Raw genomic sequence first — 27,364 nt, 5'->3', positions numbered from 1 at the left:
GTATAAAGTTTGTTAAAATACTTAGGTTATTCATCCTCAAAGAAATTTGTACCACAAATATGAAACATATACACCGAATAATATTTCCCCGCAGAAAGATATTTTGTCCCTGGCTGTACGGACCAAATAAAATGGCCTCCCCCATCCTCAGAATGGGGGTCCGGATGACACACGGCCCAAAACCCAGTGCTGGTGTGAACAGACTGGATGATGTCCAGCCAGCTCAGTTCCAGTCCCAGTGTACACCCATCTTAAAACATATTTTAAAAGTTCCCTGTTTGCTCTGGATATTCCTGGAAGTTTTTTTCCCCCATCGGGAACTTTGCAAGAAGGAAAAAGCTTTATAACTGCTGTTCCATGTGGGGAATTAGCCTGGACATTGGTAAAAAGTGGTGCCTGCCAGGCAGAGATCTGACCAATCTCTAGGAGCTGATGGAGGAAAGCAACAGGGAAGCGGCAAAAGGCCCCTTCCCCGCAGCCTGGAAAGGGGTGTCCTTGGGGCTTCAAGCCCCAAGGACACCCCACGGCGGCGGGGAGGAGGAGAAAGGGGCCACTTGGCCCCTTTCTCCTCTGCGTTGCTGGGTGCAGCCGTCTGAAGGCTGCGCCCAGCGATGCAAACGGCAAAAGGAGCTCCATTTCGGAGCTCCTTTTGCGGCCGGGGAAGGGGTGTACTATGCACCCTGGCGCGGTGTGACGACGTCACATCTGCGCCGCCCCGTATAGAGGTGGCGCAGTCGTGACGTCGTAATGGCGGCAGCCGTGTGGAATGGCCGCCGCCATTTTGTGCGTGCTCCGCGCGTGCTAGGGTTGGGGGCGTCCGGAAAGGATGCCCCTTTCTAACCCTAGCACATGCGGAGCGCGCACTTTTAGGCCCGTTTGTAAAGGGCCAAAGTCAAGGAAACAAAAAGTGCACAAAGATTTTAAAAATGAAGGTAATTGCATGCCAAATATAAACAACCAGCTAAAGCGGTAGCCTCCCATGAACCTGTTTTTTTCTGCTTGTCTGAGATTGCAAAGTTGGGCACAGGAATGGAGGAGATACTGCACACTTTTGCAAACCAAGTACATCATCATTAGGTATAGTCAGCTTGGTGGGTGTCAGGAGCTGCTAGATCTATGTTCACCTCTCCTCTAGGAACTGAAGTACTGATCTGCAAGAACCACCTTCTCAGTTTAGTACTGTATGGACTAACTCTGTCCATCCAAGCTGATCAGTGGATTTTTCTGGGCAGGAAGCAATACACAGGGCTTTCTGTTCTAGCTAAGTACTGGTCAAGCAACATGATATTTCTGGGCAATCTGGTTATTCTTTTCATCTTGATTAGTGGTTTGCTTTTTAGTGCTTTTTTTAAAATATTTTTTTACTGCAAATAGAAAAAAAAAGAAAAAAAGGGGGCAGTACAAAGTGTACAAAATCATGGATAAGGCAAATAAATTAATGCAGTGTTACCCTATGACCAAGAAGACATCTAACTGAAGTTGGGTTGCATGTTTCAATGTAGAATATGAGGAAAAACCACTGAATAATTAATAGATGGTGTCTGATTTGTGTTTGCAGCCTTGAAGTACAAATCTCTTTCCTACCACAAGAACACTCCAGGAAAACCTCACTGACCACCAGTTAAACTCTAGGTCACAATAATATAATTTAAAAGCATTCTTCATATACATTATACAAATGACAGAGATTTTTTTCTTATTCAAAACTGAACTGTAAAAGATTAGTCCTGATTGTTTTTTGGGTCCATACTGCTATCTAACCCCACAGCTATTGATTCATTGCTCTTGGCTAATAATCTGTCTATGATCCAACCCTGATGATGGATCTCATAATGTGTAGGCATGAGACTGGTGCAGACATAACATTTTCCATCTCTTAATAACACATAATTTCATAACACATAATCAACTTACTGTGGGGTTAACTTCTTGGATTTGCTGATTGAAAAAGCATCATTGGTGAGGGCATTCAGTATTATTGCGGGATATAAGATATATTTTTCAAAACACTGAAGCCATACATAGAGTCTTTCAAACCACATTAAATGAGCAGCACCTGAAATTTTCAAAAAAGGATCACTTTGTTAAAACACCTGCAATATAAAGAAATAGGTCATAAATTGCACAGCTGTCATTGATCAATTTATTAATTTATGACAATTTTTATGGAAATGAAGGACAGTGAATTATTGGCTATAACAGAGGGGAGTTATCAACAATACCACCAATGAAGCTACACATATGGCTAGTGTTTTTTTTCTAAAACAACAATAGTAAATGGCAACCTGACTTTTGACAGTTTAACCAAAAATTACAGAACAGCACTTTCCACTTGATGCACATGGATGTCATGAGAAACTCCTAATTTCTTTCATAAGAACTTGTAATACTTATGATAGTTTGGTCAAGAGTGAATTCCAAGAACATCTACAAGTACTCCCTAACATATTGCTAGGGATCCACCATTCCTATGGATCATCACCTGTGGGCCAGAGTAGAGGAGTGTGAAAAAACAGCCCAAGTCCACTCTAGCTGCAGGCAGGTCAGGACTCCACTGACCACATGACTGACTCCCAAGGTGGGCTGCAGACACCGGGCCTAACCTGTGCCACCAGAAGCTGGATTATCCTGGCTCCTTTTTGCTCTGGTCCAAAGAACTTTGGTGCAGCTTTGGGTCACTTTGGAGACGTGTCATTTGAACGCCAAGCCTCCAAAGTGGCCAAAAGCGGCTTAATTTGGTCCGTCTGTTCTGGGCCTACATAAGCACTACAGTGCACTTGCGTTATATGCAAATACAGTTTATGCGGCTTCCAGCATATGCTGGAAGCCTGTGGCAGAAGAAGCCTCAGCACGCTAGGAAGAGGTAATGGAGGTGCGCCCATGGCATGCACCCCACGCCGCGCTGCAGGCACGAATCCCATTACTTCTAATGGGGCTTGAGCATATGCGTAAGGGAAGGGTGCACTGTATGCCTACTGTAGATATACAGTCGGCCCTTCTTATACACGGATTTGTTATACACGGATTCAAGCATACACGGTTTGAAAATGTTCCAAAAAAGTATAAATTTACCTTGATGTTCCATTTTTTATTAGGGACACCATTTTACTATGTCATTATATTTAATGGGACTTGAGCATACACGGATTTTGTTATACACGGGGGATCTTGGAACCAAACCCCAGCGTATAACAAGGATCCACTGTACCTCCAAAATGATTGAGTGTGAGGCCTATATTCTTCTTCTCCCCCTTACACACACACACACACACACACACACACACACACAGAAATTTTTCCTACTTATAATGCTTGCTCTGTGATTTATGTTGTTACGTATACCTATTAAAAATATACATAAGTAAAAAAAGAAATCTAGGGCTTTAGCAGTACATATAGGGGAACATCTCCACAATAATAAAAACAAGGGATTGGGTTTAAAGGCAGGGATTAGAATTATGTAGCCCTCCAGATTGAGCTGAATTTTTATCCTTATTTTGAGGGCTCATGCTTGTGGGTACATGATGATGAGGTCTTGTTGAGATAGATTAGACACTGAGGGTGTTAACTGGGGCTCGCAAGGGGCTCAATGACGAAATGTAGTTCACTCCCCTCTTTTAGAACCTATATTTCCCTGCACAGTCTGTTTTCCTTCCACTGCTAAACTGCTGAGACTAAGAAACTATCTACCATGTATAGAAAAAAAATCTGAAAGATTATAATATTTTATCTCTTCCTCAATAAACTGTTAGCTTCCATTAGTGAAATTTAGAGCTGCACTTTCTTGAAATCCCTGCAGGCAAATGCAGTAGTGTTCTGTTAAGTATAAAGTAATGTCTTATGTGCATGCATTTTTATTTTGCTTACTATACTGTCCTTTATAGATCCTAACTTTATATATAAGCTAGCATATACTTATGTGCAATGCTTTCACTCAGTATAGTTACTGTGTATCTGTAATTACTAATGTGCATGCACTGTCCTTTTCTAACAGTGTGTGAAGAAGGCAATATAAATATTTCTGGCCCAAATGTGTAATGCTATTTTTTACGAAACCTTTTTTTTTTTGAAAAAGACATAAACTGAGCCCTTTCTTTTTTGCACTGAGTTCTGTTAGATGTTTCCAGTTTCTTCTACTTCCATTTTTGAAACTGAGAAGTGAAGCCCTAGGGGGGGAAAAACTTTGGGAGAGAAATTACAGGAGATTTTAAGCCCTTCACTTTTCTAGCTGATTGGAGGCAGACTCCATTATCACAAACCATAGCACTGTATATGGGTAGCCTTCAAATACCAGAAAATCAGAAAACTAGGAAAATAAGAACTGCAACATGGGATTTATTAAACAGACAGGAAAGCTAACACATTTCAAGATGATGTCCACCCAACACCACCTAAACAGAGAACAGCAACATCTTGATAAAATGCAAGCTTGTGACTAACATTGTCATATTGTGTTTTTTTCCCTCTATGGTTTTTAACATCTGTGTCTGATGCAGAAGCCAGTGAAACTTTGAAAGCTTGCAACATGTATTTTGTGCATTTTGTTTGGCCCAATAAATGTATAACTGTTTTGTGAACCCTAGATTAAAGTTATAGTCTAGATATCTAACCACTGAACCATACTGGAAATTATGATACCTGAAGGCCAACATTGGAAGGGCCACATCTTCCCCATCCCTGCTTAAATAAATATGTAAGCTTTGTGAGAAAATGATTTAATAAATATTCTAATAGGAAACATTTAATCCTGCACACAAAGAAATTAAAGCATTCAGTGGAATGTATCAAGAGTTTCATCTATTAGAAAGACAGAGCTTAGTGAACTGTATCAGAAAGCTGCCTCATAAATAAATACAATGTCATGATGTTAGCCCATTACAAAGAACTGATTGTTGGAAAGATTTCATTTTCAACTGGAATTAAAATAGTTAAGAATACCTAAATTTCCTTCTTGTTGTCTTTATCATTCTCCAATAATCTGGAGCAGCAAGCTTTATTTAAATTTCCTTTATTTAAAATTTGGTGTCTCTAATTTTCTTTTAAATGAATTGTTCTGTAGATATATTTCCATGCAGTCCTCCCCCAAACATATTTAACTTTATAATTCTTTGCATGAGGATGTTTTCTGGAGAGAATCAGTTGTCTGCTGCTTATGAAAAGAGGCTGAGGTCACAAAAGAACACTGTTCCCTGACATCCTTATCCTCCAACATGTCAAAAACACACACTAAGAGTGATTAAAACACAAACCCATCAGAAGTTGACAAGTAAGTTTCTAAATTGGAGCCAAGAAAAAGGAGGGTCGCTGAAGTATAGTCAAAGACAAGGTGGCTTCTAGCTGAGAGATGTATAGATGAACTTGAATAATTCTCTGTTTTTAAAACATATTCTTACTGTTAAGACATCATCTCCTAAGATTTGTATATACAAATTATCTACTATGTGATCTTTCTTTCCATTTATATTTAAGATTTCCTATGAGAGTACAATGCAGAAAATTAAAAACACAAGCTTTGCATATTTGTGTCACAGAAGTTTCAACTCGAATACATTTTCAAGATTTGTTATGTACCTTCAAATCAAATCTGACTTATAGTAACACTATCCTAGGTTTTTCTGGGAAATATTTATTCACAGAAGGCTTGCCTTTGCCTTCCTCTAAGGCAGAGAGAGAGAGAGAGCTGCCTAAAGTCACTCATATGATTTTTATGTCCGATTCAAAGCCTGGTCTCCAGTCAAACCACTACATCACACTGGCTCTATTTTGGAGATAGGGTCTGATTTGATGTTTTAAAGCATGGGTCTGCAACCTACGGCCCGCGGGCCGGATCCGGCCCACGGAGGCTTTTTATCCGGCCCGCGGCAGCTACCGCCGCCACCACCGAATGCGGCTTTTTGCCTCTATGGGTACCGCCATTTTTTCTTCCAGAATGGCGGCGAAGTCTCGCACGACCTTCCCTGAGGTCGCGTGAGACTTCGCTGCCATTTTGGGAGAAAAAATGGCGGTGCCCATAGCGGTGAATTCTCGCACAACCACACAAAAGGTCGCGCGAGACTTCACCGCTATGGGCAGCGGACCTTTAGGAGACCTGCTTCCGCCGCTGGAGTCCCCAAATGGGGCTCCAGAGGCGGCAGCGGGCCTTTAAGAGACCCGCTGCCATCCCTGGGGTCCTCCAAGAGGCCTCCGGCAGTGGCAGGGGGTCTCTGAGGGGCCTGCTGCCATCCCTGGAGTCCTCCAAGAGTCCTCCGGCGGCGGCAGGGGGTCTCTGAGGGGCCCGCTGCCGCCCCTGGAGTCCTCCAAGAGGCCTCCGGCGGCGGCAGGGGGTCTCTGAGGGGCCCGCTGCCGCCCCTGGAGTCCTCCAAGAGGCATCCAGCACCGCGGCCGGCCCTGGAGTCCTCCCAGTGCTGGCGGCCCCCGCCGGCTTTTTTGCCAGCCTCTGATGGGCCCTGGGGCCCTGTCAGGGGCCGGCAAAGAGGGGGAGGCCTCTAGCGCTGGTGGCCCCCACCGGCTTTTCTGCTGGCCTCTGACGGGGCCTGGGGCCCCGTCAGGGGCCGGCAAAGATGGGGAGGCCTGGCCCCTGGAGGGTGGAAGCTCCGCCCCCGGCACGCGGCTCCACCCCTCGAGGGTGGAAGCTCCACCCCCAGCACGCGGCCCCCCAGTCGCCTGAGGGAAAGCAACCCGGCCCCCGGCTCAAAAAGGTTGCCTACCCCTGTTTTAAAGTTTGATAACAGATATGGAAGTGACCTAAAGGGCCATCCAGTCCAACTCCCTGCTATGGAGGAGTTAATGCATTCCTGAAGGAAGCCTATTCAACCTCTTTTTAAAAAGCTCTCCAAAGGAGGAGAGTTTACCACCCATTGAGGCAGTCTATTCTACATGAAGTTCTTCCTAATGTTTAGATAGAACTTTCTTTCCTGTAATTTGAATCCACCGGTTTGTATTCTAGTCCCTGAAGCAGCAGAAAACAAGCTCCCTCCATCTTCTAAATGATACCCCTTCAAATATTTAAAGATGACTATCATGTGATTTCCCAGTATTCTGGGAACAGGCTAAACAGATCCAATTCCCTACCGTGTTCCTCATAAGGCTTGGATTCCAGGCCTGATCATCTTTATTGCTCTTCTTTGGACATGTTCCAATTTGTCAATATCCTTCTTGAACTGTGGTGCCCAGAACTGTACACAGTATTCCACATATGGTCTGGTCTAAGGAGAATACAGTGGGACTACTATTTCCTTTGGAAACTATGCTTCTCTTGATGCAGGCTAGAATTGCATTGGTTTTTTGAACTGCCACAGTACACTCTTGACTTATCTTATCTACTAAGAGCCATAGATTCTTTTCACAGTTGCTACTGTCAATCCACATCTCACCCATCCTATATTGGTGACTTTTGTTTTTCCAGCCTAAATGTAAGTTTTCACCTATCCTTGTTGAAATTGGTCAGTTTTGGGCCACCTCACTGCCACCCCACCCCCACAATCTGGTGTCATCTGAATGTTATGAGCATGCCTTCTATTCCATCATCTAAATCATTGGAGTACACCAACTGGGCAAATCTGATTGAGCACCGGTAGTTATTTTTTTAAAAGGGGTGTATGGATCATCACAGGTAAGAGAAAGGACAGAATAACTATACATGCCCAGATTAAGTGTGAACATAAACAGAGAATACAGACTATAAAGAAAGGGAGCAAGCAACCATTCACTGCTGTAGCACAATATCTATTCATGCCAACAGAAATGGTATTGCATTCCTGCCAGGCCACTAGGATGCTACTGTGTAACAGCACTCTGTAGTAGAATCAGATATCAAAGGTAATATCAATTTCTTATTAGCTGCATCATCTTCATCAGCAGTCAGCAAACACAATCATTCAGGCATCATATGAAAAGAGCCTTCAAAAATCCTGCTATAGCAATTCAGTGATGCAACATCATCATCATCATCATATCCTGCCTTTCTGCTGATATAGTGACTCAAGGTAGCTACCACAAAATTTAAAACAGTATAACCTAAAAACAATACAAAAGCATCAAAATGAGTAAATATACAATTTAAAAACAATTAAACAATTTTAAAAGTTAAAAAAATTACATACTGAAAACATTAAAATGTATTAAAAACTATATACAAACCTTGACATCTGAATTACACAGCATTTAAAAGCCCAGCCCTTATCAGTCTGAAAAATCCTGATGGCACAAAAATGTTTTTACCTGCTGCTGAAAGGAGAGCAGGGATGGGGCTGGAGTACCAAAGTCTAGGAGCAGCCACCAAGAAGGACCTCTCCCTTGTTCCCACCAAACGAGCCTATGATGTGGTGGGACAGAGAGGGGGCCTCTCTGAACTATCTTAGTGCACTAATGGGCTTGTAAAGGGTGACACATTCCTTCGAATAACCTTGACTCAAGCTGCATAGGCCTTTAAATGTAACACAGCATTTGGAATCGGTCTTTTAAAACATATTTCCATAAATTCTTCTCTCCATTCTGATAACTACAAATGTGTAAGATATAATTTTAAAAAGCCATGGTCCAGGCCCTCCATGCACATGAGGTAAAAATCCAGTAAGAACTAGCTGATCAATATTTGGGAATGTGAAAGAGACAGAGAATATCTTGATCCATCAAATTGTCTCTGCCGCCTCTGGCACCTCTGGTCCCTACTTTCTCTGGCTCCTTCTCTTTGATTTTCCCCCACCCAGGACAAGTTGCAATACAGACTCCCCTTAGCCAGCTCCTAGTAGCAAAATCACAGCAAAAAATCTTCACAAATTCCAGTTGCTAGATGTGTACATGAGAGCATTCTTAAACAAGTCTTTACAGCTGAAGCTGTAACTGATTTTAAAAATAAGGGTTACATTTTCCAGCATGTTTGGATGACATTTCTCTTGTTTTTAGCAAGGGGACAGTCACCAATAGGTTATGTAACTGATCAACAAGAAGAAAGGGGCAGAATCTGGCAAATCAGAAACACAGTTCTATACTCACTAACCTCAGAACACATGTGTACAGGACCACATTGTTCCTCTGTGTTATTGTTATTGTGTTGTTTGCTTTTGGATGACAGCCAAGCAGGAGATATATAATTTCATTTTAAAACTCAGAAGTAGTATTTCATTAAAACATAAAATTTAGGGTATGGTAAAACTATGATTAAAAAGTCCAAAATAATTTGTGAAACAAAGTGGGGTGCATGTATGAATAATCCATGGTGTTCTATTCAGAATGCATACCCCACTGGAATTTTTCTGCACGAATCCATGTTGCCAAAATGGTAAACAGAAGTCAGATTAATCAGATTTTATTCTAATCAATGTTCCTCTTCTTTTTCAATCTGTGCCAAGTTCTGAGAGGGTTCTTGTAAATACCGAGGAAGTTGTTCATGCTTTTGCATGCTCTCTGATACAGTATGCTACTCTCCTTGCATCCACCATTGACTTTGGCACATCAATACTTCCATGTTTTGAGTTGTATCTTCTGTATATACCTTCTGATTTGCATTGATGTACAAAAATATCTAACTAATATTAATATAAAATACAGTACATTGACAGTATCATGCAAAACATCTGGGAATGAGTAGTCAACCTTTTACACACCTTTCAGTTCCCTTTGGCGATATTCTTTATTTTTAAGAATAGGATGGGAAATCCACATCCATGGATGATGTTTGCGAAGCTGAGGAAGTATGTAGTGTGTTACAAATCCCACTGTCCATGCTGAAGCAAAAAGCACAAGGCTGAGAAATCGCTGAGTTAGAAGGGAAAGAAAGGAACACCTCATTTGAAAACAGTATTTTGAGTAATTAACTGTAGTTACTGGTTACTATGAATTCCAGCTCCTGCCCCCAACCCCCATTTACTGAGCAGCAGCTGCTACAATTAAATGGGGGGGGGAGGTCTATTCCCTTGTTGCTTGGGAAGCAGCTGGCTCCCATTCCCACCCCTCCTGTGAGTGATCCCCATTCCAACAGGCAGAAACAGGGTTTCTGTTGCAAATTCCCCTTGTGCCAGAGATAGCTTAAGAAAGGAAGGTGGGTGGAAACAGCAACCAACTGCTTCCTAAGAGGCAGAGGAAAAGACTCCAGTCAGTCATAATGGCTCCTACCCAATAGGCATTAACTGTGGGAATTTCAAAGTGCCTACACAGCCTCTACACAGTAGCTATGTAGGGACTGTGAATATGTAACAGTCATGAGTACATACAGAGTGCATATTACATGTTTGTAATTGCTGGACAGGATTTTGGACTAACTGAAAACATTATGATTTTCTTGAAATTTTTGTCATTCAAGCATTTCCAAATACAGGTTGTGTATCTCTTATCCAAAATGCTTAAAATCAGAATGTGTTTGTGATTTTAGATTTTTTCTGATTTTGGACTATTTGCAAACACAATATTACACATAGCCTGAAGGTAATTTTATACAATATTTTAAATAGTTTTCTGTGGATTTTTCATGCTATGCGGTCATGTTCTAGAAGAATTTATTCTTGATGTTTTGCCAGCATCTGTGGTTGGCATTTTCAGAAAATGCTGGCAAGGAAGAGAGTATATACACACACAGACAGTGTAACCCTAGGTAGGGAGGAATGATTTCCATGTTAATCTGTGTATTGTTCTGTTGTTGAATGGCATGGCCTCAGGATGGGAGGGTATGCAAAGAGGATTAGTGTCTGTTTAATTACTGATCATTGTCTGCTGGGAAAACCCCTGACTCTGGGTGGCTTTCATTTGCATTTTGCTGGGTCTTGATTTTAGTGTTTTTCAGGACTAGTAGCCAAACTTTGCAAACCTTAAAGGTTTCTTCTTTCCTGTTGAAGTTCTCTTGGTGGATTTCAATGGCTTCCCTGTGCATTCTGACCTGATAGCTGTTGGCATGGTCCTGAATTTCAGTGTTTTCAAATAGCATTTTACATATTTTATAATATATTTTAATTTACCATTTACAGTATGCCCTTCCCTTACATGGGGGATCCGTTCTGCCCCTCCCCCCTCCAATTAAGGGAAATACTGTGTATGGTGGAGCCCCATTAAAAACAATGGGGCTTGTGCCCGTGTTGCGGCAGATGTGCCACAAGTGCATGCGCCATTTCCTCTACTATATATGCTGAAAGACACAGATGGTGCACCCACTTATGATGTGGGCATGCTCTATACTGATATTTTAACTGAAGAAAAAGAAAAGAAATGTTGCTGTACAATTTCACCCACCTCTGCAAAACATTTTGTTTATTATTCACAGCCTAAGGAATCCATTGTGCTGAGTGATTAAAAAAAGATAAAATGTTTTGTATCAGAGTGCCTTCACAATATGATACCACAAACCTCTAGGGCCTGATATCAGGATGGGAGCAACGCTTAAGGTAATACAGTAAAAGCCACACAGCCCACTCATCTGTGATAAATATGCACAGAAGTCAGAGAACAAGTCCAATGACAAAAGAAGTTCATGCTATGGCCTCTATGGAGAAGTCACGTGAAATTTCTACTGGATGGCAGATGCTCCACATATTGACAGCAATATGCGGAACAATTTGCCATGTTGGTGTTCCTCTTCATGTTGCATTTTCCACACCATCAACAAACATTTCTGGCCATGGCTGGTGCTTGCACATAGGCATGGCACATAATGGCCTCATTTGGAAATAATGTTAAACTGTAAAGTTTAACATTGCATGAATGCATCTTGGGCTTGCTTCTGATTTCCCACCCTCAAGACTGTCACTTTTCCATTTTCACTTAACTGTGGTTTAGTGTTATGTTCAGTTCCTACACTGCTCTTTATCTTAAGAAGGGTTTAGTAAAATAATAATAAACCATAATGATAAATCCAGTTATCTGAACAAGCTTTCAGTTTCTTCCTTTTGACTAGTTTAGAGAATGACAGGTGAGGTTCTTGAGCCTAAAGTCTGATCATGTAATAACAAATTACTGTGTATCATTTTTATCTCTCTCTCTCTCTCTGGCTTTTCTTTGCGAACGAAGATTCAGGAAGGACTCATCCTGCACTTTCTACAAGCGCGCTGATGACTAAAAAGGCCAATCCGAGATAAACATGTCTGGTTGCAGAAAGCACAGCAGAAAGTCTCCTTGGGTGATGTTTCTGGGTTGTGGTTCTTTCTGCGCTGTCGTTTCTCTTTGAGACTCGTTCGGCGTTAGCTTTCAAAGAAGGCTGCAGCATTGTGGATAGTGTGCCTCCATGCCTCCCGGTGCGAGGCCAGGGCGGACCATTGTTGGTGATCAGTTTGGCTGAGCCTGAGATGTTGTTTTAGGTAGTCCTTGTATCTCTTCTTTGGAGCGCCCCTCTTACGCTGACCCGTGGCGAGTTCACTGTAGAATACTATTTTTGGGAGGATGGTACTTCATCCTAGAAATGTGTCCTGACCAGCGCAGCTGCTTCCTCAATAGCATGGCCTCAATGCTGGTGATCCCTGCTTGTTCAAGGACAGCAACATTTGTCACATAGTCAGTCCAGTGTATATTAAGAATTGTGTGTAAACAGCGCTGATGAAAGCGTTCGAGGAGTCGTAGGTGTTGGCGATAGGTGACCCACGTTTCAGACCCATAAAGGAGAACAGACAATACAATGGCTCTATACACACTGATTTTGGTGCTTCGTCTCAAGTGTTTGTTACTCCAGACTCTTTTATGAAGTCTTCCGAATGCGCTATATGCCTTTGCTAGTATGTGATCGATCTCTTTATCAATCTTGGCATCTGAGGAGATGATGCTTCCCAGATAGGTGAACGGTTGAATGGACTTAAGCACAGATTTGCCTACAGTGATGTGGGGATGGCAGTATTCTTCCTGTGGTGCAGGCTGGTAGAGAACTTCCATTTTCTTCAGACTGACTTCCAGTCCAAAGAGCTCTGCAGCTGTAGTAAAGCAAGATGTTAGGCGCTGCAGAGCTGCTTCTGTATGGGAAACGAGGGCAGCATCGTCAGCAAAAAGCAGCTCACAGACTAGATAGTTTAGAGTCTTAGTGCAGGCCCTAGGTGGCTTAAGTTAAACAGGCTACCATCAGTACGGTAGCGTATATAAATGCCATCATTTTTATACTACATATTATATTATACTATTATGTCCAAATGAAGCCTATGGCTATTACTCATGTACTGTGTCAACAAAGTGGAACATCCACAATGTAGATCTTTACACTGGTGAATTTGGACTTATCCCATCATTAATTCTGCTTGTAAAGTAACCCATTCTATCTTTGTTCAAACTTTTCTGAAAGCTGCTTAAAACCTGCAGATCCTCCTACCCTGAGGCCTAGCCATCAACAACAGAACAATACACAGATTAACATGGGAATCACTTCTCCTTACCCAGGGTCACACACTATATACATATACACCCACTCTCTTCCAGGTCAGCATTCTCTGAAGATGCCAGCCACAGATGATGGTGAAACATCAGGAATAATCCCTTCTACAACATGGCCACATAGCCCAAAAAAACCACAAAAAATATGTGCTTAAAACAATTTAAAGTGCAGGACTATTACCCCCCCCCCCATGCACACTCACACTGACTGCATTTTTAGATTGTTATAATATATTATAATACATAATGTATTATTGTATTCATTTACTACATTTTCATGCTTTGACTCTTGTATATATGAAGTGATATGAAACGTCTTATATGATTCATAAGCAAATATTTCTTTTATTGCTCTTTCTTTTGTAACAGTCTGTTACAACATCTCAGTGCACTGAATAACAGACATATCTTAGGAAATAATGTAAAAGAAAAAAGTTGTAATACTTACCCCTAATGACAAGAAAACAGTGCTGGCACTGACAGCAAATGATAGCACGGCAGCCACAGAGCACACAATGAGATCTGATTTCAAAGTCTCCCTCTGTGAACATAATTTTTGAAATACAAAAACTCAAGTAAAGACCAATTTCACTTACGAAATTAAACTACTCAATCCTTTGCAGTTGACAGTTCCATTATAACTATATCAGTCATTCGTTTAAAGTATATTTCCCACAATCACTTGCTCAGCAACACTTACTCAAGTGTTCAAGCTAAAATTATACTGGTGGAACTTTTACCCCTGCCAGCTCTCATGCAAAAAACATAAATCAAAATGCACACTTTATCTCCTCCCCACTCCACCAAAGATTTTAATAATATAATTAATTTATTTATATTCCGCTTAATCTCAAGGAATCCAAGGGGATTGCAACAGTAAAAATAGCAAAATTCAGTTAAAAGAAAGATGCTTAAAAATGCAAAACCCCATTCCTCATCCCAATCTTAAAAGCAGTTAACACTAAAAAGAAATTAAACTTAGAAAGAGTATAGAACCATTAATATACAATTGGAATTAAACTAGAAAGAGATACCAATGAGAGTTCCACGAAAAGGGGGGCGGGAGAGGCAGAAAGATGTTCTAATCTGGAAAGGCCTGCCAGAAGAGATCCATCTTAATGGCCCTCTTAAAGGACTCCAAGGTGGTAATTTGAAGGGTCTCATCCGGCAGGTCGTTCCAGAGTATAGGAGCAGCTGCTGAAAAGGTACGCTGGGTCACTGCAAAGTTTAGTCCTCTTTGCTTGGAGCAGATTCTTCCCAGTGGAACAGAGAGTGCGGGAGGATGATATGGGAAAAGGCACTCCCACAAGAAGTCAGGACCCCGGCCATGTAGGGCTTTAAAGGTTAAAACCAACACTTTGTATCTTGCCTGGGAACTAATAGGCAGCCAGTGGAGGGATTTTAAGACTGGCATGATATGAGCAGATCTTGAAGTGCCAGTGACCAACCTGGCTGCCATGTTCTGAACTAATTGAAGTTTCTGAACTTGACACAAAGGTAGCCCCATGTAGAGCACGTTACAAAAGTCGAGCCAAGAGGTACCAGTGTTTCAAGGTCTTCTTGCTCCAGGAAGGGGTGCAGCTGGCATATCAACTGATAACAAGCACTCCTGACCGTTGCATCCACCTGAGCCGTCAGGTGGAGAGACAACTCAAGGAACACTCCCAGACTGAGAACAGTATCCTTCAGGGGCAGTGTGACACCATCCAGAACTGATTTGTATAACTCCATTTCCGGAATACATCCGTCTTACCTGGATTCAGCTTGAGTTTGTTTTCCCTCATCCAATCCATTACCGAAGTAAGACAAGCATTTGGAGGAGAAATGAGCTCCCTCTTGGCTGAATAACTATCCCAAGTGACACCATCTGGAATCTGCCTGAGAGGTAGGACCAGAACCACTGCAAAGCACAGCCTCCAATTCCCAATTCTCTCAGGTGTTCCAGAAGGATACTGTGGTCAACAGTTTCGAAGGCCACTGAGAGGTCCAAGAGCACCAACAGAGACACACTTCCCCTGGTGGTGCCCAGACAGAGATCATCAACTAAGGAGACCAAGGTCATCTCAACTCCGTAACCTGCCCTAAATCCAGTTTGAAATGGATCTAGAAAATCCGTTTCATTTAAGATTGCTTGGAATTGAATGATGACTGCCCTCTCGATTATCTTGTCTAAGAATGGTAACAATGAGACAGGCCTGTAGTTGTTTCTGTCCAGGGGGTCGAGGGAAGGCTTCTTTAAAAGTGGTTTAACCACTGCCTCCTTGAGGCAAGGTGGAAGGCAGCCTTCCCTAAAAGAAGCATTAATTATGTTCTTCAGTAATAGCCTAATAGTGTGCCCCCCCCCCCCCCCGGATGGCCAAATGGATAGAGTCAATCAAGGAGACCACAACCCTGAACCTGTAGGACCTGAGCAGAGTGGTTGAGGACAGGGATCTTGGGAGTTTCTAATTCATGGGATCACCTTGAGTTGAGGTCATGTTGAGGGCAGGTGACAAGCAGCAACAACAATAGTAAAATAGTAAAATTCTTGTAAAAGTATTCATGACTGTAAATGTTCACTGTGGTTATGTAAAAAGGATTCAGTGTAAAAATTTTAAAAGATGCTGCCACAATATGGACAATAAAACCAATCAATCAGTTTTTATTTATTTCTGTATTAAATTTTGTCATGAAAGGGTAGTACAGAAGCTGTGCTTCATTGGTTCAGTGGAGTGAGTCTAGGATTGTCAAGATAGAGTTCGAATTTGCATCCAGCTCACCTTGAGTCAGTCATTTTCTTAATAATAATAATAATAATAATAATAATAATAATAATATTTATTTGTATACCGCCCTGTGGCGAACCAATCCGGGCGGTTGACAACAGTGAATTATAACAGAGTAAAATATAAAATTAAAAACATTATAATCCCTCCCCTCCTTATAAAAGTATTAAAAAATATGACAGATTAAAAACACAATATCAAAACATAAAATATAGTTAAAACAAACTAAAAACCCTGGTGTCCCTCTGGAGATCCTCAACCATCACTGAAGATGGGGCCATGAGAGGAAAGAGGGGATCAGGGAGCCCAGGCCGGGATGGTTAATCTGGAAAGGCCTGCCGGAAGAGATCCGTCTTGACAGCTTTTTTAAAGCTGTCTAATGATGTCAACTGACGGATCTCATTCGGCAGGTCGTTCCAGAGTTTGGGGGCGACAGCAGAAAATGCCCTCTGGGAGGTCGCCGCAAGCCTAGATTTTAGAGGCTGCAGTAAGTTCCTCCCAGAGGACCGGAGAGTGCGGGGAGGATTATACGGGAGGAGGCGGTCCCTGAGATAGCTTGGACCCAAGCCATTTAGGGCTTTAAAGGTAATAACCAACACCTTGTACTGGGCCCGGAAGCTAATAGGCAGCCAGTGGAGGGACCTCAGAACCGGAGTAATGTGGTCCCTCCTAGATGTACCAGAAATAAGCCTGGCTGCCATATTTTGTACCAGCTGAAGCTTCCGAGCCAAGCACAAGGGTAGCCCCAAGTAGAGTGCATTACAGAAGTCCAGGCGTGAGGTTACCAGTGCGTGCACAACAGTTTCGAGGTCCCTTACTTCCAGAAAAGGGCGCAGCTGGCATATCAGCCGAAGCTGATAGCAGGCGCTCCTGACGGTAGCATTTACCTGATTTGTCATCAGGAGCGACGAGTCGAGGAGCATCCCCAGACTGCGAACACAGTCACTGGAGGAGAGTGTGACCCCATCCAGGACTGGAGGTTGCAACCCAATTCTTGGTTTCGGGGCCGCTACCGTGAGCACCTCCGTCTTATCTGGATTCAGTTTCAATCTGTTTTTCCTCATCCAGCCCATTACCGCTTGAAGACATTCATTGAGAGAAGAGATGCCATTGGAATTCGTGGCCGACGAACGAGACATGGAGAAATAGATTTGGGTGTCATCAGCGTACTGATAACACCCAGCACCATAACTCCGTATTATCTCACCCAGCGGCTTCATATAGATGTTGAATAACATCGGGGACAAAATAGCCCCCTGAGGAACCCCACAAGTGAGGTTCCTCTTACTGGAGCTACAGTCCCCGAGCAGCACCCTCTGGGACCGACCCGAGAGGAAGGACCGGAACCACTGCAAAGCAGTGCCCCCGATACCTAACCCCCTCAGGCGGTCCAAGAGGATGCCGTGATCTATAGTATCGAAAGCCGCTGAGAGGTCTAGGAGCACCAACAGGGTCACACTACCCCTGTCAATGCTCAGACGCAGATCGTCGGTCAAGGCAACCATGGCGGTCTCAACCCCAAAGCCTGTCCTAAAGCCGGTTTGAAATGGGTCTAGATAATCGGCTTCATCCAAGACAGCTTGGAGCTGAAGAGCAACCGCCCTCTCAACCACCTTGCTCAAAAATGGCAGCAGTGACACAGGCCTATAATTTCTCATATCCAGGGGGTCCAGGGAAGGTTTCTTCAGAAGCGGCCTAACAGCCGCTTCCTTTAGACAAGATGGAACATGTCCTTCCCTAAAGGACGCATTGATGATATCCGTGAGGAGTCTCATCAATACATCCCCCCCCTGAACGGCCAGCCATGATGGGCAAGGGTCGAGAGGGCAGGTTGTCTTCCTCAACTTACCAAGCAGCTTGTCCACGTCCTCGGTACTCACAGATTGCCACTGATCCAGTATAACTACATCGGCGGAGTCACTGGACGCCTCGCCTGTCGACTCTGTTTCAATGGTGGCTTCTAAGTCTGCTCTTATCTGAGAGATTTTGTCTGCAAAGAAGTTGTTAAATGCGTCACAGCAGGCCGTCGTCAGGTTAAGTAAGGGATTTGGTGCAGGGGGCACCTGCGTCATCTCCCTCACCACCTTAAACAGCTCTGCTGGACGAGACTCTTTCATACTGAAGAAACCTTACATGAATGTTGTGATATTATAACTGGATAGGAGTGAAATATATGCTTCTTTGAGCTACTTGGAGGAAAATTTAACATGCAGCCTTCCTCTCTTTCTACTGCCTTCCACCTTTCCTAGTATTATTGTCTTTTCTAGTCAGTCATATCTTTTCATGATGTGACGTAGTATGAGAGCCTTCATTTGGTCATCTTGGCTTCAAGGGAGAATTCAGGCTTGGTTTCTTCCAGGACCAATTTGTTTGTCTTTATGCATCCACAGTACTGTATCTGCAAAACTGTTCCCCAGCCCATCTCAAAATGAATTCTGCTTTCTTCACTGTCCAGCTCTCACACGCCATACATAGTGATGGGAAATGTGATGGTTTGGACAATCCTAACTATAGTGTCCAGTTGTATATATTTACACTTAAGGATCTTGTTTAGTTCTTTCATAGCTGCCCTTTGCAGGGCTGGAGCAGATGGGTGTGAAAGAGTGGCCTGAATCTGCTCTGGCTGCAAGCAGGTCAGGCCCCTACTGACCACACTGCATGCTCCCCGAATGGGCTGTGAACACACGTTGCAGCCTGTGCCACCAGGAGCTGGATTATTCTGGATCCTTTCTGCTCTGGTCCAAAGGACCTGAGCACAGCTTCAGGCTGCTTTGGAGGCATGTGTCGTTTGAACATCACACCTCCAAAGTGGCTGGATGCTGCTTCATTTGGCCCATCTGTTCCAGGTCACAGTCTTTTCTGATTCATGATTGCAATCTCCATTCTGATCAATGATTGATGCAAGATATGGGAAGTCTTTATTTCAATTTCCTTATTATCTAACTTGAATTTATGTAAATCCTCAGCAGTCATTATTTTTGTTTTTTAAAGTTCAACATTAATCCTGCTTTATCACTTTCTTCTTTGACTTTCTTTAGTAATTGTTCCAAATCTTTGTTGGTTTTTGTTAGTAGTATAATATTGTCTGCATATCTTAGTTCATTGATATTCCTTCCTTCAATCTTCAGTTCTTTCCTCTGAGTCTAAACTTGATCTGTTATTATTATGCTATATATCTCAGGTTTTACTATTGGGTAACAAATATTGAGTGACCTCAGATACACTTCTGACTGCATCTGAAGGTAGGGTAGGGAGGTTTCTTCTAAATCCTCCAGCCGACAAAATTCACATACAGAATTTGGAGGGGAAATTAACAGAATTAAATAACAATGGCAACCCTAATACAGCATGTAAGAGCCATGTACAGAAGGCTTTTGTAAGCTGCTACGGGTCCCATGTTACGATAAAGGCAGGAAATAAAGGAAACAAATAATCATGCAATCTTTCTGGACTATGCATGAATGGAGACTGACATCTGTTGCACATATGTACTTGAAGTGTGATCCAGATCAAGATGAGAGCCAAACACATGTTACTACTGCACTGTATATTATTTGTGTGTGTCAGGGGAGGGGCTGTATCATTAGCATTACAAATCAGCACAGCTTGGAAAAATTAAAATGTGGCTTACAACTCCCAGGATTTCCCACCTACTCTCGTATGTCGCAGAGTATGGCTATGAATTTGGCACATTGTATATGGGGAGGGCAAAAACAGTAATGGGAAATCTGATGGGAGAATAACCTGGGTTGTGATTTTAGATAAATCAGACTTTGAAAAAAATATACTTTCACTTTCCTATGCTACCATAAATAAATTATTCATAAAGATCTTCAACCATACCCAAGAGATTAAATGGTGGATTTCTTCATTTGTGGTTAAAGAAGGAGTGGGCTCTGCACAAACCTTTTGAAATTAATAGTTCTCAACAACTGATACTTAAAGGCCAGGACTGAAGTTGGGCCTGAATGTAAAACATGTATAACCTCAGGCTGCTGGTTATGTAGCAGATGCCTATGAAATTAATTATAAGGCTAGGAAGTTTCATCCACAAATTGAATGGTCAATTATCCTAACATAGCTACATTTTAATTCTAGTTACCATGTCTGACAATTGCTACAAGACCATTCAAGCAAGAAAAAAAGAGCAGAGATCACTGGAAAATGCATTGTATGTTTTTGCTCATATGGATGGGAAAATCACAGAAATTTATTTCCTGCAGTGAATTCCTTACATCATCTTAAGGAAATGGCCAATTATTTTCAGCTAAAAAGGGTTTGAGGGATCAACTGAAAATGAATACTCTTCACTTCTTAAATACTTTGCTATGTACAATGTGCAATGTACAGCTGATAAATATTTAAGAAAGTATACTTTAATTTAGGAAAATTCCCATGTGTTTGCAAGATATTTGGCTGCCTAGAAAGAACCAGAAGATACTCATTGCCCTTCAGCTGGGACGCCACCATGACATCTGACAGAACACCTCCTCTTCACACTGGAAATAACAGTAGTAGAAGTAGTAGAAGAGGAGGAGGAGGAGGAGGAGGAGGAGGAGGAGGAGGAGGAGGAGGAATAACAATATGCTGTGCATTCCCAAACCAGCAGCATCAGACACATGCCTCACTTTCCCTAATAGCAGAGCTGGCTCCTATTTGATTGGTATGAAAAACAGAAGCCATTCCCTTATACTGTGAATTATCTCTTCTCTTCATTTTCAGACTACCTACATGTTGAAAACATCTTTCATCAAAAAAGATGAGAAAATGAGCAGAGATCTCAATAACTGCACATACTCCTGTACCAAGAGTGGCTTCAAATATTCAAACAAGTTGCAAGAAATGGCATATACAGGGTATGTTGTTCCCCTTCTGGTGCCTTTTGTATCAAATGTGGATCAAAAACACTTTCATTTCTTCTGTCTGATTTCCAGGTGTGTGTATACTGTATTCCTCCAGCCAACTGCCCTTAGAATGCACAAGTTCACATTTACATATGTATTTTAAAAAAGAAAGATGAATCACAGTCTTTGTTGCTATTTCTCTGAATGTCCAAAGCCCTGCAAAAATGTTGTCACTGAGTGAAACACTGATGTTAGAGTACCCTATCTGAGATGCAAGTAAAAGTGACTTAAACTGGGAGAACTGATTAGATTCCCAAATGTAGTTATATTTAAGTTTAAAGCATCCACATAGTGCTTCAATTTCAAAAAAAGCATTTCTGAACCCCTTACACACACACACACACACACACAGTTTTTTAATTCATATAAAATATCTCCCTGGTGCTATTAGTCCTGCCAAGGAACTGGAAAACTTATCCTACACAATTTCTGCTCTAGTAGCCAATCTCCAGGGTTTCAGATACTTCCCGCCCAGGAAGTCCTGCCTGAAGATGCCAGGGATTGAATATGGAGTCTTATTCAGGTAGAGCATGTGTTTTACCACCAAACTATGGTAAATGCAAATTCAGGTACTTGTATCATGTCTGTACTTTTCCTCCAGTAAATGTATAACAGGCCTGGAAGAGCAATTTAATTTGTGAAAGTGTGAAAAAGATTAAAAGGGTACACATGTGGTCACTGTGCAGATATGAATAAAAAGGAGAGCCTTACAATGGTAAAAAATGTTCACAACCCAAATACTTATCCATTTTAAACCTGAGTAGCATATAAACGTTTCACATGAAAGACACAGTCTTCATTCCCAGTCCATAATGACATTCCCACTCATTGTGCAATTTCACAGCCTCCTTCAGCATTAAAGAATTCCAGAGGCCTTCTTCTTCCTGCCCAAGGCAGAATGTAAGAGTAAGAAAGGCAAACTCTTGTTTCATCCACAAAATTTGCCTCTGTCATTCAACAAAGATTTCATCTGAAGCAATTCACAGCCCTACCTAGACTTGTTTCTCTGCCAGAGATTTAAATAATTTGATCAGACATTTTGACACTGTGTGCGTAAAATAACATCACAGCATGGTTGTGGAATTTCAGATTGTGCCTTCATATAGGCTTTAAAAAATAAATAAGGGAAGCCTACCACTGATTCTCTCATCTTCTCAGGAAGTGGATCTGCTTGTGAATCTTCCAAGTGCTGATGCAGAAGGTGGGGAAAATATTTACACTGAATGAGAGACCTAGTTTAAAAACAAAACCTCATTAGGATATTTCACATGCCAGCTTGTTAATTACTTATTTATATGTAATGAGAAACTCAGAGGAAAGCAACCTAGACATTAGTGTCTATAATTTCTAGGCCATCTGGGTAACTAAATGGGATTCATCCACTCAATTTTAAGCACCACCTAGATTCTCATTTTATAGTATAAATAAAACATTTTGGGAGGAAGAAAATGTCTAGTGTGCCTTTGTGTGACAGAGAAGATTCAACATCCCTACTGGAATACATTGTAAGACAACAGTGTTTCCATGAGTGCTGCCAGATGCTTATAGTCAAAGCCTGTGAAAATGTTCTTCTGCAATTATGATAGCCATAAACACAATTTAGTGATCAACTGCAAAAGCTGGTAGCCTCCAGCATACTGCCTCATGAGTTGCCACTGGTCATAATAATAAAACATGGAAGTATAGTCCAACCCTCATATCTGCAGGATCGATAACCCATGTCTAGTAAAAAAAAAGGTCTCTGGAGGCATCTGGAAATCCTCCATCACAATTCTATGATCAGCTTTCAATGAAAATAAAGTGTTCACTATTATATGCAGTTTTTATATGTATCCCTCCTGGATACAAGGGTCAGACTGTATTTTAGGATGCACTGCAAGTGAATGTTCAGGACCAATTGGCACAATGTGTTTATGTGTATACACCAAATACAAGGCAAATGCATTATTATTGCCACGGACTGAGTTTACCTTCATATAATCTCTCACTGCCCCTTAAATATATACAGACATAAGTATATCCACACAGATGTACACACATACACATAACATACTACATTAAGTCACCTAAAAGAATCTGTGCATTTAATTGGGATGTCTTTATGTGTGAGAAATAACTCTCAATTTTAGTCTCTTTTGTCTTTCAAGCAGTCACATGTTAAATATTAGAAACAGCTACATAAGTAGAAAATATGCTAATTTCAAATGTAGCTTTATGTTTCTACTTTTTTCTCCATCTTTATTCCCAATCCCTTGAATATCCTTTAATTTAGTTCAAAGTAATTGGGGTGTGGGGAGGATTATGCACTTTAATCATAGTTATTGCATGAATATTTGATGCCTTTTAAATATCAGAAAAAAAAGTGTTTTAATCCTAAACAAGATATTTAAGAGTAATTCAAACTGCCGAGATGTGATTAAAGGTATTAAAGGAGATTAGAAATTGTACAAGGCAACCAAGCAATGATTTCAAGGACACAAAATTCCTAAGCAAAAAGCAAAAAGGCAAGAACTTCATTTTAAAAACAATTAAAGAAAACAATGTATGACATAATGAAGTAAATGCATATATGTGTTTTTTGGAATTTTAAGGAGAAATAGCAGTTGCTCATTCAGGCCTGTGGGACACAGCAACATTTGTTGCAAAGCCTGTTCAGACTTGAGCATCCCACAACATGAATCATGGTGTACCAACCTGGTCTAAGTTTGCTTAAATGGAAGAAAAGTTCTGCAATAAATTTCCTCCTACACAAATCTTCCCATAGTTAAAATCTCATACAGAATCTTTCCCACCCACCCAAAGAGGAAAGGTTGATGGGAGCACAAAATATGGCCTACTAGGCAGTCCCCCAATAATGAAATTTAATTTCTAAAGAAATCAGATCAGTTTTACCTCTGCCTACTTTCTGGCAAGTGTTAAAAGGCCTTTTTTAATACAGATTTTAGAAGTTCTTCATATGGGGGGAGGCCCAAGCTCTCCTGAGAGCCAGTGTGGCATAGTGGTTTGAGTATTGAAGTAAGACTTTGGGAGACCAGGGTTCAGATATCCACTCAGCTATGAAACTGGCAAATCACACTCTCTCAAGCTAAGAAGTTGGCAATGGGAAACCAAACCAAGAACAATCTATAATAAGGTTGCTGTAAGTCAGAATCAACTTGAAGACACATAATAGCACCAGTATGTGGTGAGGGCCAACTCTGCTATGAGTCTAAATGAGATGATTACTTCTGACAGGAGGGCACTTTCTCATCAACCCAACAAGGTCACTGTTATTCTAGAGTGATGGCATTGCACCATGCTGTCCTCTACAACTTGTTTGTGGTATGGAGTATGGCTGCCTCAACTTCTAACCCTTTCCTGATGAGAACACTGTCATCATCACATTCCCCTTCCTCTGGAGGAGTAGGTAGGGGGAGTCACCATCACCCCATATTCATTCACTAGTGGGCAGAAGTCTTCTGTGTGCTCCTCTTTTTCAGGGAGCAGGGGAAGGTATAGGTACTGCCACTGGGGCATCCACCTTCTCAGGTGGTTGACAAGTTGAAGATGCTATTGCCTCCACCTCTGCCAGCCTGCCTGTTCTCCTTCTCCTCTGGCAGTGGAGGGATTCCTGCTCCTGATATGAGTGGAATTTAAGAACTATAAATGTATATCTATAGAAGATGTATATAAATTATTGCTTTCATCTGTAATAGCTGAAATAATAATACATTGTTGCTGTTGCTTAAGGTGATCATTACAGGACAGATAATGAAATATATCAGCAGGATATGGAGGCTTTTTTACTTCTATATTAAGCTTCCACAGTTGGATGTATCACAACATCAGCAACTTTTGGAACCTTAGTATCTGCAGGAAATTACCAATGTTATTCTAAATATGAAAAATGGGAAAGCACCTTGTCCAGATGAGTTTCCAATGGAATGGTATAAAACTTTTCCATGTTTACTCAATCCCAAGGCTGCTTCAGTTTTATAATTATTACCTTAGAACAGGGGTAGGCAACCTGCGGCCTGTGGGCCGGATGCGGCCCGGCGAGGCCTTGGGACCGGCCCCAGCCTGGTCCTGCCGCTGATTGCCGCTGGGGCCTTTGGCCTCTCGCGCGCAGGGGCAAGGGGGGGGGCAATTGTCTATAGACGCCTCAGAAACATGCATTTATATTAACATTTTTTTTTAAAATCAGCAAATTTTTTGCGTGTCCTCCACTTTTTTTAAAAAAAGTGTCCACCATTTGAAAATGTTGTCCTACATTTGTCCCGGTTTATTTATTTATTTAATTTTTTAAAAAATTATTTGATTGTTTATTTTTTGGCTTCGGCCCCCCCAGTTATCTGAGGGACAGCAACCCGGCCCCCGGCTCAAAAAGGTTGCCTACCCCTGCCTTAGAATCTGCTTCCCTCTCTTCATCATTAAATGATGCCTGCATAACTTTGATCCCTAAACCTGACAAAGGCCATACCTACCATGCTACCTATTGATCAGTATCTCGCTTTGGGAGCAGGCTGTGCTGTCAGCACGGTCCCAGCCAATTACGGCCAGAACAGCAAGAGGCTGCTTCTTCCTGGCTGTCTGCATTGACAGCTATCTTGGCCAACAGATTGCAAAAAGTCATTTCAGCTTGGGTTAAACCTGTTCAGGTGGCATTTATTAAAAATAGGCTGAGGAGTGATAACATTAGGTTGGTTGTGGTTGTCATAGCCTTAAATTTGAACAGAATTAATCCTGCATACACTGATTCTTTAGAAACTGAGAAGGACTTTCATAAAATTTATTGGATTTTGTTTTTACTACACTGGTCAATTTTGGGTTTCCTAAAATATTTCTGAAATGGGTAAAAATGTTATATTTTGCACCAATGATGACAAAATTTTTTTAAACAGTGACATGAGGAACCAGACAAATATTCTCTTTTGCATTAGCTTCCCAGCCTGAGGCCTGCCATCAGCACAGAACAATACACATGCAAATCACTCCTGCATTCCCAGGCTCACACAGTATATATAGACCCACTTTTTCCAAGCAAGTATTCTCTGAAGATGCCAGTCACAGATGCTGGTGAAACATCAGGAAGAAAATCTTCTAGAACATGGTCACATAGCCCGAAAAACCCACAAAAAACCATGGAAGTTGGCCTTGAAAGCCGACTATGCCAAGAAAACCCCATAATAGTGTGGCATTATGGGCCACCATAAACTGGAAATGACCGGAAGGCACACAATAACAACAAGCATGGTTGTCTTTTCCTCCAGGAACAACTACCAATGGAGTCCATTGGACGATCACTTGAAAACAAACCTGGAGACATTTCACTGTTCACTGATAAGAATCAACTCATGTAGCCCTCGCTTCCAACACTGATCATGTAACCTTGTGTTTCATGTTTCACGGTGCTTTTCACAATAGCTTGTTCTTTTGTCATATTTCAAGCAAAACATCAATTAACTGTTCAAATGAGACCATGTTATTATTGCTACCTCTGTTAAGCTTTAGGGCCTTGTGGAAAAAATATTTTTTTTAAAAAAAACCCGCTTCATCTTTTCTCCTGCATGTTTATCAGGAGCAGAATCATAATGCCTTCCAAATGTTGGACTGCAACTCCCAGCTGCCCTAGCCAGCATAGTCAGTGTTGAGGAATACTAGGATACCAACAACATCTGGAGAGCCATGTGATTCCAACTGCTCATGTACACCAGTATTGCAGGAGTTTCTCATAGCATTTGCATAAACACACACAATAATAATAATGATGATGATAATAAATTTATATCCCACCTTTCCGACTGGATTGAGGCGGCTTACAGCAAGGGTAAAAAAAATACAATACAGAATAAAATCCGTTATCCCTCCCTCCCACACACAAAAAATCCCAAATAACAATAACAATAATAAAACAACATCCAATAATAAAAGGTATAAAACAACAACATATTTTTTTTAAAAAAAAACCAATTACTGTACATAAATAAAAATCACACAATTCAGTTAATGTTATTTTACAGGCGTATAAATATGAGTCATAGCAGCAAAGAGATGAAAATAATACTTGTTACCAACTTACATTAAAACAGTTGGGTCACTGCTTTGCCTACTCAGATGGTAGGAAAGTGCAACTAAAAGGCCACAGAAAGCAGAGAACAAGGCAGGAATGTGTTGCGCATCCCATGGCTCCTACAAAAAGAGAAAGTGGATTTGGGAGGTAGAATGATTTGATATTATAAATTAAAATTCATTTTGGAAAGAAGCTAAACAGTGCCACAGCCCTTAAATTTAGAGTATCTCAGTTCCTTTTACAACTCATATTGAAAAGATTACATAGTATCCCAATCTGTCTAATGTAGGAGAAACTGTCATGTTTCAAAT

General features: G+C 41.5%; 1 protein-coding gene across 1 annotated transcript in view; it reads right to left on the bottom strand.

Moving 5' to 3' along the window:
- The window catches only part of PCNX2 (pecanex 2), a 152,839-nt gene that overhangs the window by 71,512 nt on the left and 53,963 nt on the right, over nt 1-27,364 (bottom strand). Inside the window, 5 exon segments of the mRNA XM_042446562.1 lie at nt 1,915-2,056; nt 9,606-9,756; nt 13,784-13,876; nt 22,140-22,236; nt 27,063-27,172. Coding sequence (XP_042302496.1) covers nt 1,915-2,056; nt 9,606-9,756; nt 13,784-13,876; nt 22,140-22,236; nt 27,063-27,172 — 593 coding nt within the window.

The sequence above is a fragment of the Sceloporus undulatus genome, chromosome 1 (assembly GCF_019175285.1).
Source record: "Sceloporus undulatus isolate JIND9_A2432 ecotype Alabama chromosome 1, SceUnd_v1.1, whole genome shotgun sequence".
Lineage (NCBI taxonomy): Eukaryota > Metazoa > Chordata > Lepidosauria > Squamata > Phrynosomatidae > Sceloporus > Sceloporus undulatus.
Note: the sequence above shows the minus strand (reverse complement) of the source record. Positions and strands in the feature narration are given on the sequence as shown.